Genomic DNA, 21,216 nt, shown 5'->3' on the forward strand with positions numbered 1-21,216 from the left:
GTATAGGGGAGGATAGGTATTTAATACCCTATTTGGTGTAAATGGATGGATGAAGATGGCTTGTAGCGGAATGGGGTAGAATCTAATTATACATTTGAAAATGTATCTGATTATGCATCTGCATTTGCATCTGATTATGAAAGTATGTCCAATTCTGTATTTGAAAACATATTTGTAAATTAATGTGTACCTGATCTGTTGCTAGGGTTGTGTTACACACTGAATTTGTAAGGTCATTTTTTGTTTGTTTTTCTCTCAGGTAACCATCAAACTTGGAATGGGTCGGCGTGTTGGAAAATTGGATTTGGAAAACTAGCGAAAATAAATTTAGGGAAAAATAGAGTTTTAAAAATTTTTCAAAACTAGAACTTAGTTGTGATATCTAAAGTAATAAACATTTGTCAAAATTGTACCTTTTCGATTCTATGATGAATGATTCGACCGAGTAGTCTTCTCCACTATCTTCAAGCTCACGTCTTTCAAGTGTGGGCTTGCTTTGAATTAGATTTTTTTTTTCAAAAATTACTAGTGGGGTAATTTCACAAATTCTATAAACTTTTGGGTCAAGTTATAAATAAAAATATCTCTAAAAATTTTCTAAAATTAATTTCTTTAGAGAATTTTCTCTCCATAACTTTCTCTTGAATTCAAGTATGTCAAAAATAATTACCCAAGGCTTTCTTTATATAGGGAGAGTTTACAGAGTCCAACTATGATTAAACTTAACCGCTTTAATATTAAATTAATATAATATTTATCAATATAAATATTAGATTAAATTTAATACTAAATCTTATTAAATTAATAGAATATTTATCTTGTAGATAATATTAAATTAAATTTAAAATAATCACTTTAATATTAAATTAATAAAATACTATTAATATAAGTAATAAATTAAATTTAATACTAAATCTATTATAATATTATTTTTGAAATAGTTAATCTAAAATCAAATTCTTTGGTAGAGTCCCAATAGGACTGTAATCCTTCTACTGCTCAACCTCTGAAGACCCACCACCATCGACCATTTGTCGATCACTAGAATGCCGCCGGCACTCTAAGCTGGTTCGGTTGCTATCGGTTTAGTCCAGGCTAGTGACGACTCGACCTGTCCAGTCCTATAACACCCCTAACCTATATCCGTCGCCAGATCAGGGTTACATAGTATTACCGATCAACTAGAAACTTTAAAACATCATAACATTCAATAATTTAAATATATAATATACCATTCATTCTCATACATTTCGTTCCTAAATCGAGTCCTTGAGGCTTTAAAAATAGCTTGGGAGCAATTCGGGACTAATTTGAAACAAAACAGAAAGTTTAGGAAAAACATACATAAATTGGAAACAAGGGACACACGGCCGTGTGGAACCTCTCAACCCGTGTAACTTTCGAACAAGGGACACATGGTCATGTCCCAGCCCGTGTCCTCACCCGTGTAACTCTCTGAGTAGGGTCACACGGCCGTGTAACATGCCCGTGTGCCAGGCCATGTAATTCTCTAAGTTGCCTCACACGCCTGTGTGTCAGGCCTTGTGTTAGGCCGTGTAACTCATTGACTTGCACCTTTTGAAATCCTCAGATGAAACACAGCCATGTCACCAGACACACGGCTGAGTCACACGCCCGTGTCTCAGACAGTGCGGACCCAAAATTTACCTAAAATCAAGCTATTTCATAACCTAACCATGCATAAACATTCAATCCATTTAAACACACATTCAAGGTACCTAAGCATCATTAAAACATGCATAAATATGTCATTTTAAACAACCTAATTCACCTAACCAACATGCCATTCAAAGGCACAAATATTTTCATCTAAACATTTTTTTACCTAAACATAACCATATACTATATTTCATGCATACAAACCTAGTCCATATAAGTACTAAACATACCACATATAACCATTTTCTAACCACTCAAAACATACCATAAAAGCTATATTTACAATCCTTAACAAGTGACCAAAAATGACAACATTTGGTAAACATTAAAGTGCACCAACCAAACAAGTGACCTAAAATGACAACATTTGGTAAACATTAAAGTGCACCAACCAAACATAATTTTTAATATCTAAGCATAACAAAGCACAATTACATAACATCCTACTCATGTCATTATAAACCTTGGCCAAAACGTTCAAAAACTACCAAATTGTTTGCTCTATAGTGTGATAAGTCTTCAATGAGCTTCCAATCAAATCGAGCTTCCAATGACCTATAAAACATAACAAAGAAAATACGTAAGCAACGAGTACCTAGTAAGCTTGTATAAACTTAAACTAAACTTACCATGTCATTTTAACAATTCAAAGGTTAAACATAAATCATCACCAATTCCATCAGCTTAGTAAAAACTTATACAACATCACCACATCACAAGTTAGTCTACTTGCCCACGGTACAAATGAAATCAACCATAAAATATGTAAATTCCATAAGTAGATAGATCATTTAGCTCATAATTCCTTTTCATAGGTCATGAATCAATCTATTTACATACTTACCATATAGTTCCCTTTTCTTGCCCATTGAACCATTTAGAATTAAATCAGATACTCAGGAAAGCTCACATGAAGTGTGCCTTTACATATAACCGTAACATTTCCTTTACATCAGTGCTCACACGAGCTGTGAAATGGGCATGCTCACACAAGCTGTGGGTTGGAATGTAAGCTACACGATACTTCTCATACGAGCTGTGGAGTATCTGCAACAAATGTAGGACCTCAGCCATCGGTAGGACATTCAAGACTAGCACTCAAAACATGAAATCCCTAATGACATGTCATTTGTATCCTAAGAATTCCTAGGTTCAATCGAGACTTAATATCCGTCAATTCGTTATAACATTGATACATTTGTATATCATTTGATTTACATTAAAAAAATAAGAATCCAATTAAGTCGAGACTTAATACAGTTCATACGAACTTGCCTCGATGACTAGGGGCGTAGGAATAGAGTCGAGCTAATCCGAAGCTTTAGGTTTTCCTCAATCTAAGTCCGAACGTGGTTTATCTTGATTTAAATAGATAATTTCAATCAATTAAGCACACTTAATATTCAATTTAATCCATTTAAATAGATAATTTCAATCAAATTAAGCACACTTAATATTCAATTTAATCCATTTAAATAGATAATTTCAATCAATTAAGTAATCTTAATATTCAATTTAATCCATAGTTCACATTTACGTAAAATTACCAATTATCCCTAACATTTTAACTTTTCATAATTTAGTCCTAAGTTCATATCTTGCAATTTAACCATTTTAACTTAAATTAATGTTAATCATAGATACAAGGGACCTTGAAATAACTCATATTTACTTCATTTCAGAGCAAAACCTTAGAATTTATACTTTTAACAAATTAATCCCTAATCGTCATTTTCATAAAAAATCACTTAACAAAACTTGTTAATTTTTCAACAAAGATTCATAATCTATCAAATAAAAAAAATAACCAAAAAAACTAATGTAAAGTCCCTAATCCTTTAAAAAATTTGCAAATTAACCCCCTAAACTAGCTAAATTAAGCTAAAACGATCTCAAAAATATAAAAATATGAAAAAAGGGGCTCGGGATCACTTACATGCGCACACCTAAACTAACTAAACCTTCAAGCCCTAGAAATAGCTATTATTCCTTCAAATTTTGGTGGAGAAAATGAATCATGAAGATGAAGCAAATTTTATTTTGTTTAATTTAGGTTTTATTTGTTCAATTACCATTTTAACCTTTAATAACTATCATAATTACAATAAAACCTTGCCATGCACATCCACTATCTCATTTAAAGGGTTTATTTACCATTAAAGTCCATTAAATTTCATTTTCAAAGTCATTTAACCCCTTTAGATAATAGAACTCAACTTTTCACTTTTTACGATTTAGTCCTTTTCACCTAATTAACCATTTAAACTTCAAATTTTCTTAATGAAATTTTAATACGACCTTGATAATATCTCGTAGAACTATAATAAATAATAAAATAATAATTCACTCATCAGAATTATGGTCCCGAAACCACTGTTTTTGGTATCACTGAAAACAAGTTGTTACAAGTCCAGCTACCGGTCGGACTGTCGACCCGATTTCACATACTAGGCTCGGTTTGATCAATTTTTAGGTCTTGGTCTCTGCTTTGGGTTCTTGGGCCCAATTTACGATCTTAGGTCCAATTTTCAAATTCAATTACCCATTGAGCCAATTGTCTTACTTGAAAATTAATTTCCAAAAATATCATATTAATTTTAATTAATTTGATTAATTTAATTTTACTAGATCAAAATTAATTTTCCAAAAAATCACTTAGAATTTTCAAATTAAATTTTCAAGAAAATTCTTTAATCAAATTATCTCGTTAAATAATTCTTATGATTGTCCAATTTCATTCCACATCGAATAAATCGACTTAATTAAATTATTTTCAAAGTCATAGAATTTTTTTCTAATTCAAATGCAGTCTGATTGAACTAGTGGAAGGACCAATTATACATATGCAATTAAGCTCTAGTAATTGTAATTATGTCCACAAGCATAGTTTCGATAATTCGCAATTACTTAATCATGGAGTTAGTCCACAAGAAGTACCATGATTGAAAAATCCTTATTGTATACTCTTTACGAAAGCAATTCATCCAACTGCTTTGTCCAATGACCCTGTCATGTATGTGTTACCCTCATAAGATATCCTTGATTTCTCTAAGTTAAATCCGTTTACTCAATACAATCCTATTTTATCTCATTGTCATCATTGTCTTCTTATTGATTAGTATGATAGTCTGAAATCAAGACAAATTGTTATGAAAGCGTATTTAAAATACATAGATATGATTGTGATAAGTTATGTGAATAAGTGATGTGTAAAAGTATATGCATATGAGAAATTTAATGAAAGTTGAGCTCATACATGTTTCTTGATATTTATATGAATTATATGACTAATAATGTGATAAGAATAATTATGTTGAATAATTATGTTGAATATAGAGAAGCGGTAAGTTAATTAACATGTTATACGAATTTATTAAATATTACATGTTTACTTTGTTTTACTTTTTCCCCTAATTAATAATGATTCGATAAGCTCCGGTAATGCCTCGTGCCCTGTTTCGATGATGGATACGGGTAGGGGGTGTTACATGTTGGTTCAGTGGTAAGGCTTTAGCTTACCTTTTGGTCTTGTGTTTGAATCTCCGTGCGAGCAAATAGAAATATTTTTATTCTCATACACTGTTCAAGTCATATGGATGAGTTTGGGTCAATGTCAACCTTTGAATAATCTGATTGGTTATCAGAAACAGAAAATCTAGGTAGTGGGATATTGTTGTTTTTTTAAGTAAAAAAGAAGTGATACTAATAACTAATTAATTAGTTTTCCCCAAAAGTTCTCCAATTTCCTCTCAAGTTGCTACCCACTTCTACCATTATTTTTATTTTATTTTCTCTCTTTCTATCTCTTTCAATTTTGTTTTTTTCGTTTGAATTTTGGTAAAGGATTTTTCCTAGCTTCATTAATTCTTTTCTTTTTCTTTCTCTAGAAATTGTCCTTTAATTTTTCAATTATTTCTATCCGTTAATCCGTTCACCATCTCTATCAAGGAATTTCACTACTGCAGATCAAGTTTCGGTGTAAGTAAAATTATTTCATGGGTTTATGAAATGGGAATGTGAAGTTTTGATTTTGTGATTTGATTGATTGTTAAATGGTTAAGTATTGGTTTTGATTGAATCTGTGTTCGTAATAGGTGAAGTTTGCGAGACTACTAAATCCTCATGCGATCTAAGTGTTTTTAAGAACTATCGTTTCTTCCAAGGGTAAGTGATTAATCTCCGCTAATAGAGGTTGATTTCATTGTAGGGTAGTTCAATTGTTGACATTGGTTTTTGAATTAATGTTTTGGGTTTGGTAAAATCATATAAATTAATTCGTGTGAATTGTCAATTTAGGGTTTTAGAATTCTTGTTGTGGTGTTTGCTTCATAAATCAGCAAAGTGCGTAACAAAAACCTGAGAAATCAACAATCAGCAAAAGTCAAAATTAGGACTGTCGACACCACACAGTCGTGTGCCAAACCGTGTAAGGCCATGTGGGGCACACGGGCTAGCCTTTTTGGTCGTATGGACTACACGGGCCTATTGGCCCATTTTTTTTTTGAAATTTTCATTTTGGCTTATTTTGTTTTTTGAATTGTATTTAGCCTTTCTGGAGGATCCATACCACTTAATTAAGACCTGAAAACAAGATATCAGTGAATATGTTCCTGCGTTGATGTGTTTAAGGTATTTGTAATATATATTTGCATGTTATGATACTAGTAGTTCTGATGGTATGTTTTGGTTTGCTATGTTTGTATAAGTTTGTATAACGTATGATTTTGTTAATTTGTATTTCTGAATTTATTATGTAACCATGCATGTGATTTCATGGCAAAACTGATGTGTTTTTAAAAGGGTTAATAAATTTATTTTGTGGAGCATGGATTTCCATGCCATCTATTTATGTTACTATACTTCAGCATGTCCTACATGCTCACCATTTTGTTTTGTACATGCATGCCATGACACATTGCATGGGGTTTGGGATAATGTTAAAGGAGGAAGACTTTGTATTGGCAGTTTAATGATCTGCGTATTTAGTGGCTTGACCACATATATTTGATTTGACAGTTTAACTGCATATTGATAAGCCATCATTGTTGGGCAACCCGGGGTGGTGGGTCATCATTGCCAGGCAACCCAGGATGACTTTATTGGTGTGTTTTGGAAGGATGAGTTTAGGGGAGAACTCTATTTTGGTGTGTAACGGAATTAGGTAGGACGTTTTCTGAAAAATCCGCATTATGATTTTTTGAAAAATATCGCATTGGCACAATCATGCATACTCAATTCTGTTTGACTGATAATTATTAAATTTTCTATGATTTTCTGTTTTGTATATCGTAATGCGTGTGATCTCAATTTGAGTTTTAGTTATACACTGAGTTCTATAGCTCACCCCTTTGTTTTATTTCTGACATTTCAGTTAATTTGTAAAATTAGAACTGGATGGCATGAGGGAGCTCGGATGGTTTTATCAGTTAAGTTAAAATTAGTGATTTTCACAATTATTTATTATAGACATTTGGGAACTGTAATTTATTTTTGGGTTTGTTTTGGGTTTCTGTTTAATTTGTCGATGTTGATATCTGCACACATGATAATGCAAAACCTCGTGGGTTAAAATTTAAAATTCGACTTTCAAAATTAAAAATCTGAAAGTTTTCCACGGAAAATTAAGTAATTCTTAAGTGTTTTTCTGTAAACAAATAAATTGTTTTAAAAATACATTAGCGCTAACCTAAAAATATTTATCCAAAATTGGTAATTTTGAAACAAATGAAACTGAATTAAATTTTTGTGTTTGAAATAAGTGTTTACGGGTTTAAGTTTTCCTAAGCATGTGTGAAGTTTTGTCAAATATTATGTTTCCGAAACGCACTTTGAGTTTGATCAAGTCGAAAGTTTTTAAACAAACTAATGTAATTTCTCTAGATTCGGCCATAACATCTAGGTCAAGGTTGGGGTGTTACAAATATTACAATGTTGTTTCCTTTACAGTTAAATTTCTTATAATGTTTTTGGCATCTAATGGACTAAATTATAATATATGAAATATATGATACATATGAATAAATACGTAGTATCGAATGGATGTGGAGTTGTTATATGATGGGATGATATGTACATGATGAGGTTACAAGGTTTAAAATGTATGTGGTTTGTTATTTGAAATATGAAAATTGTGTATACGGCTTCAAAGATTGAAATGGTGCGAATGTGATAAAAGCACATGTGTGAACTTAATAAACGATCGTGATACAAATAGTTCGGCTTTGAGTTCAAAAGGAATCAGGTGTTTGATTTGGGTTTTAATTACCGATGACATGAGATCCTTCTCTCAAGCTTGTGTGAACAGAATTGAATCATTCTTTATTGATGGCTTGAGATCAGGCATTGTGGATTCTTTAAAGCTTGTGTGAGGAGTATCGAACCATTCTTTATCGATGGTTTGAGATCTGACATATGATGCATTCTCTGAGGTTTGTGTGAGCATCATGGAATCATTCTTTATCAGTGGCTTAAGATCCGACATATGTTGCGGATTCTCTGAAGTTTGTGTGAGCAGTATCGAATCATTCTTTATCGGTGGCTTGAGATCCAACACATGTTATGGAATCTCTGAAGCTTGTGCGAGCAACACCCAATAAAGCTTATATATGTGTCCCTGATCTGAATGTAACGCCTCGATTTTTGGGCCTGGAACTATTGGGCCTTGAGTCTGGGTTCGGGTAGAAGACGGCCCGAATAATTTGGATGTTGTTATTATTATTATTATTATTATTATTATTATTATTATTATTATTATTATTATTATTATTATTATTATTATTATTATTATTATTTCGTATGTTTAGTTTAGTAATTAAATAAATTACGAATGGTTTATGGTGTGGGAAAAAGTTTGGGGCTCGGCCCATAGCTTTAGTAAAATTCTTAAATTTTGCCTCTTAAGGGAATCTGGGCAGTAGGCCTTATTAATAATTTGGGCTGAGTTTTAGCACAAATGAGCACCTGGCCTAGTGGCTAAGCACGCTAGGAGGGCGTAGGAGGTGCCTAGGTTCAAGGCACGGTGCGCGCAAATGGTTGTTTTTTTTTAGTATTCAGGTTGCGGTTAAAATAAGGGTTAAGAGGAGTTGTGAGCATAATCCAACACAAGGAGTGCCGTGGCACGATGAGCAAGACATCTTTGAGCGCTTGAAGAGGCGCGATTCGAGTCCTTCTTGGGGAATTCTGTTTTATTTGTTTTAAAGCGGGCCAGAACTGAAGCAGGTAAGGGTTATAAATTAATTGTGAGGATTATGTCATGAAAGGAACTTCAGTGCAGTGGTAAGTAGCGTATGTGTGTCTTTAGAAGGTCGCAGGTTCGATATGTATAGCAGGTGAAATTTCCTTTTTATTTCGCAAGTAACCGAGGCTTCAGCAGGAATAGATTAAGATTAATTGTGACACTATTATGGTGTAAAGGAAAGCTTGGTGCAGTGGCCAGCAGCAGGATGTGTAGCGCAGGGACAGGATGAGGTCTGGAGTTCGAGCTACTGTGTGCACGAAGGATCAATTTTGCTGCTCACGTGGGGAAAAGTTAGAGTTTGACCAAAACTCTCCTAGCAGCGGCTTGAGTCGGTCAAGCGGTGGACTACTGCTGATGGTGCAAGGAATTTGGGTGGACTGCTACTGATGGTGCAAGGAATTTGGATGGGATTTAAATTGGTGGTGGCTGAAATTTAGGAGCAAAACATGGAATTTGAACTTGGGAAGGATTTTATGCCGAAATAGGACTCATGGTAGTACCAATCGGCTATAGGCAATTAAATACCGAAAAAGCTCTTAAAATTTTGGCTTGTATGGGTTGTTTTTCTTCTTTGTTTAGTTTTGGGTATTTTTAAGTGTTAGTCGATTTAGGTTGGGGCGACCAAAACTCTCCTAGCAACGGCTTGAGTCGGTCAAGCGGTGGACTACTGCTGATGGTGCAAGGAATTTGGGTGGACTGCTGCTGATAGTGCAAGGAATTTGGATGGGATTTAAATTGGTGGTGGCTGAAATTTAGGAGCAAAACATGGAATTTGAACTTGGGAAGGATTTTATGCCGAAATAGGACTCATGGTAGTACCAATCGGCTATAGGCAATTAAATACCGAAAAAGCTCTTAAAATTTTAGCTTGTATGGGTTGTTTTTCTTCTTTGTTTAGTTTTGGGTATTTTTAAGTGTTAGTCGATTTAGGTTGGGGCCATTCACATCTATTATTATTTTTGAGATCGACCTTCATTCTTTTTGTTCATCTTTTCTTCACCAAGCTTAATCTTCTACTCTTACTCATTAGTCCTTTCTCTTTGATTCTCTTCTCATTATTGTCAAATATAGAGACTTTTCTCCGTTCAAAAAGCCGAACCACACAACTCTCTTATCCTTCTGCCGACATCTCCCCTCTTCTTCACAAACTTCTATTCTCCATCTCGTTTCTTCAAAAGTCGAATCACTTAGATCTATTCTCTATTCGTATTTTGGGTTAGATCTGTAACAAATCGAGAATAGGAAGGTACTTGGGAACGTTTTTGGCAAGTAAATCTTTGGTAAGTGCTCGGAATCCCTTCTCTATCCATTATTTGGTGATTTAAAGAAAAGTTGAAAACCCCTATATGCAAAGGGTACCTGTCGACTAAACTAAAAGGGTTTAGTGGTGTTATTTGACTTTTTTTGCTGTAGTGTGGATTAAAGGCTACTAATCGAGGGCTTGGATAATTGGAACGACTAGATTTAGATCTAGTCCATATTCCGGAAAAGGTAAGAACTTTAGTGCCTAAGGTGTTAATGGCCGATTATTGGTAAGGGGATTTGTATATAAGTTGTTATGGATTCATAGTTTAATGTGTTAGTAACTGATTGTAGGCAACTTGTGTGTGGAACTCATCAACGTTTCATTGAAAAACAAGTGTGTAGACGACACCCACTAGTAGACTAGATCGGCAAAAGCCGAAAAGCTGAAATGCCAAAAAGCCGGCATTTCGAGAACTTTCGAGCGTCCGAACACTCGTGGGATTGTTTGTATTGATAATTTTGGTAACTTCAATGGTAAGATTGCAAAGTGTGCAATTTTGTGCACCTCGATAAATTTGGGCTTCGATGGGCCAAAATTGGGTAATGGGCTAATGGGCTCATTTCGGTAAAAACGTCCGATAAGTATTCTGAAGACACATTAATAACTGTAATGAGCATGAAACCCTAAAGAGACTGATAAAATTACTGAAATACCTCTGTAAGGTAGAATTATCGTAATACCCTTAAAGGGGTAAGTTTACGATTACGCCCCTCGAGGGTAAATAACTGTTCTTATGCTATAATCTGACTGTCTTTCTGAAGCATGCCTTGTTAATTATATATATTCTGCATACATGTCATACTGCATGGGGTTGGGTTTTGTTATGGAGGAAAAACCCGTTCTGATGGTTGTGCCACACATTCTGATATAAGCAACTTTGCTGCAGATTATAGTTAGTGCCGCAACTGGTGCTAACACTGTAAGTGTACGGATGGCATGGGTGATTTATTCCCCACAGGAAGTGTAGGGATGGACGGAGGCAAGTACAGGGTTGGATGGGGTTATCATGCATTAATCATATGAGACTGTTTTGTTATGGGCCAACTGTATTGAAATGGGCCCAACTGTGTTAATATGGGCAAGGCCTAATATATCTCGACTTGTAATAGGGCTACGGCCCAGATTGATACTGACATGGGCTAGGCCCAGTATACTCTGATACTGTAAGGGGCTATGGCCCAGATTAATATTGGTATGGGCTAAGGCCCAGCTAACTCTGATTTCTGAATAGGGCTTAGGCCCAGTAAAGCTTGAACTGATTTGGGCTCTGGTTGGGATACTTTACACACTGGGTTTTCCAAACTCACCATCTTTTTTCCCATCTTTGCAGGTGAGCCTTAGATCGGTGGACCTGGAGCTGGAGGGATTCAGAGTGGCCATGTGGACTGTTTAAAATAAGTGTTTATACCTTCACTTTTATTTTAGATTATTTCCTTTATGTTTTCGGGTTTTTAATTTGTAATAAGGCCACTTTAATTGTTTTTAATTGTTTTTAGTATGTTTTGTTAGCTTCGTTATGATATTGTTTTAATCGTATGAAATTGAATAGCTCTAAGGCGCGTTTTAAAAAGGTTACTTGTTTTCAAAATATCGCGATAACAAAGCAAAGCTTCTGTAACGAAAACGTTTTCAAAATTAATAACCTCTTCAAATGGTTTTAAACGAATTGGTTTTCCATGAACATTCACTCGGTTAAAGTGTGGCAATGGTGGTGTGCATGTCTAGGATTGGATCCGTGGAGAGCTAGGTACTTAAGCAGTCTAATAGACTCACCTCCTCTTTCCTGGCATCCTACCTGGTGCATAGCTTTCATTCACTTTAATCTATAATGAGGATATTCTTTAACCACTAAGAAAGACTTTAGATAAAACATGACTTTTCTAGTAACGCTTCAATGTGACACGCTGGATTCGGTCGTAACGTCTGGGCCAGGTTTGGGGTGTTACACTGAAGCTTGTGTGAGTAGCCCGAATATGTCAGCTTATTTGAGCAAATTAGTATCGTGTATTCGAGTTTAATTTACTAGGTTCTCCGAGCAAAAATAGAAATGAAACAATATTTATACAGAAATGAAAGGATTAAAATGATTGGATATGGAATAAATTGTTATATTTGTAAATCTAGCATAGCTTACATATTATTTGATATAAGATGGAATGATTGTATATATATGTTTTTTTTTATCATGATATAGTTATACAAGTGAACTAGCCTTTTTGGGTGTATTGTGGAATTGTACATAAAAGTATAAGGATGTCAAAAGATGCCATGTTAGATACCAATGTATTACAATTGTTTAAATTGTTGTGATGTCAAGGTAAGTTAAGTAAATTTTGTTATGAATTTAATAAGCACTCAAAATGTTTACCCTTTGTTTCTCTTTTTCCTTGTAGATTTCTAACTTGTGGAACTTGTTGATCGGATCACCTCAAAGTTCACACTACCTCGTTATTGCCTCGATAGCCTTTTTTTCGTTTTAGACTCAATTATGTGGCATATACATAGGTGTTAAAATATGTGTAATCTTTAAGTTATTAGTTTGGTTTAACCTTAGTTAATGGTTATACATGTTATATGTGAATATGCTTGGTGATTTATTAAGTTATACATATGGTATATGAATGCTAAACATGAATGTGAATTGGTATGGTAAGATGATGAGTTTGAATGGTACATAAATGTCAAGTTGAGTATGAAATGGTATGTTAAATGATGGTAATAAATGGATAAGTGTATGAATGGTATAAGTTGAACTGAATTGATTTGGTACTAATTGTGATGTATTGAATTGGTAATGGTGTTATGCTATGTTTGGTATGCATTTTGGTATCTTTTTATACTAGGAAGTTGGTGATTATGCATTAGTTGTATAAGGCTTGTTTTGGTTTGAATTGAAGCATGTTCTAAGTACCAAATTTACCATTTTTGTCTTAAGGTATCAATACCTCGGTGGAAAGTATCAATACTTAGAAATTTTCACCATTTCTTGAAACTTCGAACCTCAAAACTGTATTGATACTGTTATCAGGTACTGATACTTTACATAGAGTATCGATACCTTATGGCATGTATCAATACTTGTGATTTTTACTTAATTTTATTCAAACATCGATGTTAAAAATGGTATCGATACCTATTGAGGGTATCGATACCTGTCCAGAAATTTTGAAAGCTTACAATTTGGTCCTACTTCATACTCGGGTCAATATAAGAGCTTCCGTAAGCTCGCTTAAGACTCAAATTTAAATGAGTTTGTGACTATATTAAATCTTTTAGTTGGTTTATTTACAGAGTACTTGTCAGTGAATGCTCCGATATCGACTGTAGCAATCGGTAACTCAAACCTGGTGATCAGATTGGACGAGAGGTGTTACATTATTGGGTTAGTTCAATCAAGTTTTTTTAATTTTTTGAACTCTCCATCATAATTTGATATGGTTTAGTTCAATTCTCAATTTTTGCATATTAATTTTTGTTTTGAATTTTTAGATTTATTTCAAAAAAATGAGTTTTGTTTTATAACTTTCGATTTTTGTTTTTGCAAGGTTTTAAAGTCTTTTTCAAAATATTTCTAAAATAATCATTTTTAAGTAAGTAAAAATCTAATCAATAACTTTTCTTGGGTTTTTTTGAAAAATGGTTTTTATATAAAATTTAAATTTATTTTCTCTATTTTAAATATAAAATATTTATTTTTATATCATGATAATTAAAATTAATTATAATTTAAATAAAAATAGAATTTGGTTCATTTTTAGGTAATAATAGTTTTTTAACTTGCATTTCATAAACCATCAGAGCACCTTAGTCTATAAGTTTTCGATTTTTCTTGTTTAGGCATTCTAACCGAAATGGGATTTTTTTCAATGAAGTCAATATTGTAAGCTAAGAAACATTTTTTCCCTTTTGTCATCACACCATTTGCAAAAAATAAAATTGCATCAATCTTTCTCCACTTTTAATTTCACTTCATCACTGAAAAAGGGTATATACAAGTCAAAATCCACACCTATCTCACTTGTTAGGAACTTGGACTTTTTCTCTTGTTTCACTTCATGTTCGAACAACAGTTAGTGTTGGGAAATGTGTCCATATTGTAGTAAAGATGTAATTGTTTTCTATTTATTTGAACGATGAATAAATAAATAAAGTTAATTTCACATTTCACTATTATATCTTTTGTATTTCTATCTTTTATATTTTGAATGTATAGAGAAATTGTGACAAGCAAATATTAGCTCATTAATTGTCTAAGTTCAAATTGAAGATAAGTGGCAACGTTTACATTCCAAGAAAGACAACTTACTTCAATAGATAATCTAAATAAGTCCATAATCCCATAAAAGAATCGAAGTGAGCATTTGTTTCAAATACTGAGAAGGATTATTATGCTGTCTACAATTTCAATTGGAGAGATAGCTAGTCTTGGCTGTCGGAGCAGTTGACTCCACGGTTAGAGACATAGATGTATTCATTGGTAGAATGATACATTGGACTGGACACAAAATGAATTAATTTTGAATCCGTTTGTAAATTAATTCACTTGTGACGTTCATAGTGTGATTTTCCTAAATCTTAAGTAAGTCACTGACCATGCGTATGCAACTCATGTGCTTTGATATAAGTGGAGGCTTATGCTCTAAAGATGATCGAGTCCATAGCCAGTATGTTGGGTACATGTATGGCATGACTTTACTAGCAACATGGAATTCATAGCTCAATTAAAGAATTAATGATATCCTCTCATTGGCATTGTGTGAATTGATAAATATAAAATGTGGCTACAGGTTGTTTGTTCTTGAACGAGCAATTTACCACAGTTATTTGTTGACAGTGATCATATTAATCATTAAGAAAACACAATGGTAACAATGATATAAAATAAGATTATATTGAATGAATGGATTTAACTCAAAGGAATCAAGAATATCCTATGAGAGTAACACACACATGACAAGTTGAGATAGGGTGATATTCAAATAAAATCATGAGATGAAGATATCTTATTCGAGTCAGGATGATATTCAAATAAAATATGATATGAAAGCTTTTCCTCAATAATAATGCTAAGTGGTTTTAGACTTTTAAAATGGGCTAAAATCTATGTATCTTATAAAAACAAGTAAAATTGTTATCTTTCTAATAAAAGAAAATCTTGTTAGTTCTATTTGTTGGATTTAATTAGATAGTTTCACATTAGTTAAAAATAAAACATGACATTTAGGTAAAAATATGCTCCTAATTCTTTTACTTTTGTGCATTTAGAATTTAATTCTTCTATTTTTATTTTAAAAATTTATTCCTTCAACTTTTTATTTAAAATTCAAGTCCAATTGTCAACACTGTTAAAATTCTTTTATTAAATTCAAGTTCATTACAAACACCATTTTTTGTTACATGTCTATCAAGCGAGGTTTTTTTTTTTTTTAAATTTCAAAATATCACACTAGTGAATTTAACAGAAGAATTTAGTCGAAATTAACAATTGAACCTAAATTTTGAAGTATGAAAAGTACATAAAATAAAAGCATGAGAACTAAATTACAAATATGCAAAGAGTATAGGGACTTAGAGCAAATTTTAACCTTGCATTTAACTATTGCAACAAAATTTTTTTTTAAAGCTAAAACAGGTCAAATAGATATGCTATGTCACTTAAAAATTCTCGTTAAAATTTTAACTTAGGGCATGTTTAATAAACTGAAACATTAAATGTTAAAAAATTAAATCTGAAATTTTTAGTACTGAATTTTGTAAGGATTGAATTTATATTATAAAACCATTTGATATAATAATAAAATTAAACACAAAATGTAATTATTTTGTTTAATAGTAGTAAATCTTGATTTTGTAAATTCATTATTTTACAATTTTAATCTTATTAATATGATATTATTTTATTTTATTTTGAAAGGTAAAGATAATCTACTTACTTATCATACTTAATACTTTTTATTGAAAATTTTAAGTAAAAAGTTAATAAATATGGTTATCAAACATAATTAAAAAATTAAATGTTCAATGAAATGAAATTTTTCAATAATTTATCAAACACATCGTTAATGCACATCATTCAATTAAATTCATATTATAAAATTAACATTTTTCCAAATTTTACAAAAATACAAATTTGTTAATTTTTTCTAATGTATATAAACCATTACGATCATTTTAAAATTATAGATACCAAAACAAACTCCACGCTATAAATATATATTACACATTAAACTTGTATAATACTTATATCCAAGGGCGAAGCCAACAATTTTATAACAGGGTTTGAGATAAAATCTTTATGCTCATTTGGGGTTTTTGCTTAAAGTTGGATGATAGGTTTTACCTATGTCAAGGTATGTTTTAAATATCACTTACCTTTTGTTTAATTTCAATTATTTGTGTTTAAATTTTATCTTTACACAACAATCACATATTACAAGCACAACTAATTATGAGTCGGGTGACCTATCTAATCAAGTCAGCGCAACTCATCATTTTTTGTCTTCAAGTCAACTGATTCAAATTTGATTTAAATTAAATAATTTTAAAAATATTTTTATTTAGATTTAATTATAAAATATATAAATATTAATTTAAATTTAAATTTATATATTTTATTATATTAATATTAAATTCATACATTTTAATATTTATATTAATATATTAACATTGATGTAAAATTATATATTTTATTTTTAGAAAGCAATAATATTAATATATTGTTTTAGTAGTAGTACTTTTATTTTATTGTATTAATATTAATATAAAATTAAATATTAAAATACTTTTTATTTTAATATATTTTAATATAAATATTTTTAAATAGTAATATTTTATAATATTTTACTTTAAATTATATAGAAATAAAAATGCTAAAAGTAATATGGTACATTAACAAATTAACACTTGTATTTTAACTCATAAAAATCACATGGTAAGAAGAGTGACATATATCACAATTTTCAACAACCTATCACTTTTATCATTGATTTTGAAAGGTGTTATTTAACATAGCACTCCTCTTTTACATCACACCGACCAAATATGACCTTAGAATTATATTCAAATAATAACTCTATTTTACGCCAATAAATTTAGTACATCTTTTATTTTAAAATTAGTATAATTTTTAATTAATAATTTTAATTATAATTTTTTAAATGTATAATTATAACAATTTTAATTTTATTTTAATTTTTTAGTAATAGTTTTAAATTAAATATTATAATTATTTTTAATATAAATTTAATAATATAATGAAAAGTTTTTCTAAACCTATACCTTTATATATCATATATTACAGATTATAGATTAATGGGTTTACTTATTTTATTATACATTAAAATGAGTATTTCTTTTTGTTAAAGTTTCTATGGTCGAAGTACGACTCTAGAATAAGAATATTAATTACGGTACATTAAAATGTTTTGTCCAATTTTGCGTGTGGGATAGGTACAGAAAAGTCCAAACACAAACATGCACCACATGGGTTCAATATAATATCAATTTTATGCTTTTAACTAAATCACCTCATTATTTACTTTGATTATCACTTTAGGGTGGATGGATTTAGATGAGTAGTTTATCTATTGTTAATATAAAAATAGCAATAACTATGACATTAGATATTATAATAATATTATAATATAAGATGAAAAATAAATCAAACGTCTTGTATCCACCGTCCATCTAAACTTATCTTTAGTAGTAACATTTTATTATGATAATTGAATATTTGATAATCACATTTAATTTCAATTAAATTTAGTGTTGATTCAGATAAATTTTTAAATAGAAATAAAACTCTTCCTAAACTGTTTTCTTTTTCATAATATTAAAATTTGAAATTTTATTTAAGACAATAAGAGCTTCTTATTAAGTGTTTATATCCTATTTTTACTCTTTTTATGAATGTACATATGACATTTAGATATAATTATCAAATATCCGATAATCACATTAAATCTTAATTAAATATTTTCGATAATTACTTTTTATTCACGATATTAACACTCAAAATCTCACTTATATCCATCTGTAACCCCCCAACAACTCTATATATCACCTCCACTTATCTAATATCACCATAAGCTCAGCTTCATTGTCTACAACAACACTAATCAAAATCTTTCTGTCTCTTTGTCTCTTAGATTCCAACCCTTTCTTCTCCCAAAATCAATGGAAGTTTACGAGAGAGGTTTCTTCTCCATATCTGAAAGTGGTCACCAAATTGAAGAAGAGATGGACGTTAGGAAAGGTCAGTGGACTGAAGAAGAAGACTCCATGCTCAAGGCTTATGTCACTCTTCACGGTGAAGGTCACTGGAATTCCGTCGCTCGTTTCTCAGGTATTTTATAGTTTCTCCCGCCATTTATTTATGCATCTTTTTGGAGTTTTCTTGTATAAATTGTAACTATGTTACAGGGTTAAGAAGAACAGGGAAAAGTTGCAGATTGAGATGGCTAAATTACTTGAGACCTGCTATTAGACGAGGCAGCATCACCCTTGAAGAACAATTATTGATTATTCAACTCCATTCTGTTTGGGGCAACAGGTTTATTATTATTATTATTAGTGAATTCAATAAACATATATATATATATATATATATGGTGGGGTTTTTGTGAATTTGTCTAATTTTGAGCGTGGAACCCTGTTTAAGGTGGTCGAAGATTGCCGAACACTTGCCTGGAAGGACAGACAATGAAATAAAGAACTACTGGAGAACCAAAGTCCAGAAACAGGCAAAGAAGCTTGAATGCGACGTTAACAGCCGCAAATTCAGGGACGCCTTGCGCTACGAGTATATCCCTCGTTTAATAGAACAGATCAGCCGTGCTAAACAGGAGTCACCCTCTGGTCAACTCACCTATGGAAACGAAACTGAGTCGGTCCAGGTCGACCAGAGTCTCCTACCTGAGTCTTCGTCGGAAATCCAAGTCACATACGGTTCAACTGTAGCAGAGACATGGGGTATAGATGAGCAGAGCAATAGCAATGGTTGGCTTGGTGGTGGAGATTACTGGATGGAGAGTGAGTGGTGTGAAGAGAATATTTGGTTCTTACAACAGCAGCTTTATGATGATGAGGATAATGAGATCTAATCAGACTAATCATATATATGAATAAACCAAAGTAAAAAAATGAAAGGGTTTCTTTTGGAGATTCTGTTCTCTAATGGACTCTTTTTCTTATGGAAATTCACAACTTTTGGAATGTAAATATTTCACTGAACAATCAAAAAAGAAAATGTTTGGCATCATCACGACAAATAATAATATTCTCTACTTTATCATTACAACAGTTTAGTTTTGGTTAAATTCCCATTACATTAATTTACTTTTTTTTTTTTGTTTACGGAAGTTAATTTATAGGAGTGTTCAAACTTCGATTAAAATCGAATTAATCAATTGAATTGATCTAGTTCAGTCGGAGATTGGTTAAAGGTTTTTTGGAATTTTAATTAACGGTTAATTTAATTCAAAATTGGATAATTAATAGAATTAACCTAACTTAATAAATAATTAGACTATTACTAATTCGATTAATTCAGATAATTCGGTCAAATGAATATTATCAATTTATTTTTTTATGTTTTATACTTGTTTTAACAAATATATATATATAAATTTTGGTTAATTTGGTTAACCGAATCAATTAATTGAAATATTTTGGTTTGGTTAAGTTTTTTTTGAAAAAATTTCAGTTTGATTAACAGTTAAAAGATTAAAAAGTTTGGTTAATTCAATTAATACTAATCTGGTTTGGTTAACAGTTTGAACACTCCTACTGTTAGGGCTGAAGTAACATTTAGGTATAAAACCCTCTTAATGACGACTCTAGGATTTCAAATTTTAAAATTTCAGTCCTGATCAAGCAATAATGTTTAAATTCGTTAAATTTTACTATTTTCAAAATCTGATGCAACAAATATATTATTGCATGCATAATATCATATCAGCTTATTATTTTCACATATTACTCATAAAAAAATACATTTAATGTATTTAATGGTTGACATATGCGTAAAGAGAAATTCAAAAAGTTTAGGACTAAGCATGATCTGGTTGGAGAACATAGATTACATCTACAACATTACACAGAGCGCAAGATTAAAAATAGAATTTAACTAAACATATTTAACTATTATTGTTTGGGTTAGACTGAAACTTCTAAATTGGAAAGTTAAAGAAACTAAAATGGACTTATTCAAAAAGTATAATAACTAAATGTAATAGCCTAAAATTTCAGTGGTGTCGGAACGGTGATTCGAGATCACTAAATCCGACGACTGGGATCAGAAAATTAAAATGAAATAATATTTAGAAGTGAGAGAGATGTTAGAAATATTTTAAATAGGAGAAATTAAAATTTAAAGAGAAATTATTAAATAAATTAAGTTGAAAACTAGGTATCAAGACCTCGATCTAGTAAAACCGAGCCAAAAATAATTTTATAAATATTTATGGATTGTTAGTAATATGATGTTAAAATTTTGTTAGAAAATTTTATCGTTTGGATGGTTAATTAAATAAAAAGGACTAAATTGTAAAGTTGTAAAACTTGTGAAAGTGATTAAATAGCTTAAGTGTCTAATGAGGAAGGACCTAAAGAGAAAATTTTCCCAAGGAAGATATTTTGGACGGCAATAGCTGAGAAAAAGTCAGGAAATTAGTGAAATAAGGGAAAAATTGGAATATTGCTAAGATTCACTAAATAAAGTTAGGACTAAATTGGAATTATTTAGGTTTTTCTTCATTTTTCTTCTTTCTCAGCTAAAAACGCCATAAGAGGCCTGGAACAAGCTTATTTTTAATATTTTTGCATTATGTGAGTTTAATTCTTGCTTTTTATTTGTAATTTTGTGTTTTTAAAACTTTTACAACTAGGTCCTACTATTAAATTCATTTGTTTTGATTCTATGAGTTAAATTGAAAGTTTAAATGAATAATTTATATAAACTTATGATTATTTATCGTGGATTTTAAGTTTTAAT

General features: G+C 31.1%; 1 protein-coding gene across 1 annotated transcript; it reads left to right on the forward strand.

The window, feature by feature from the left end:
• Positions 1–18,309: 18,309 nt before the first annotated feature.
• On the forward strand, positions 18,310–19,521 carry LOC108478909 (transcription factor MYB108-like). Its single transcript, XM_017781363.2, has 3 exons — positions 18,310–18,567; positions 18,645–18,774; positions 18,883–19,521. Exons 1-3 carry the CDS (start codon positions 18,399–18,401, stop codon positions 19,322–19,324), a joined length of 741 nt encoding a protein of 246 aa, XP_017636852.1. The 5' UTR covers positions 18,310–18,398; the 3' UTR covers positions 19,325–19,521.
• Positions 19,522–21,216: the final 1,695 nt, after the last annotated feature.

The sequence above is a fragment of the Gossypium arboreum genome, chromosome 12 (genome assembly GCF_025698485.1).
Source record: "Gossypium arboreum isolate Shixiya-1 chromosome 12, ASM2569848v2, whole genome shotgun sequence".
In the NCBI taxonomy this organism is placed as follows: domain Eukaryota; kingdom Viridiplantae; phylum Streptophyta; class Magnoliopsida; order Malvales; family Malvaceae; genus Gossypium; species Gossypium arboreum.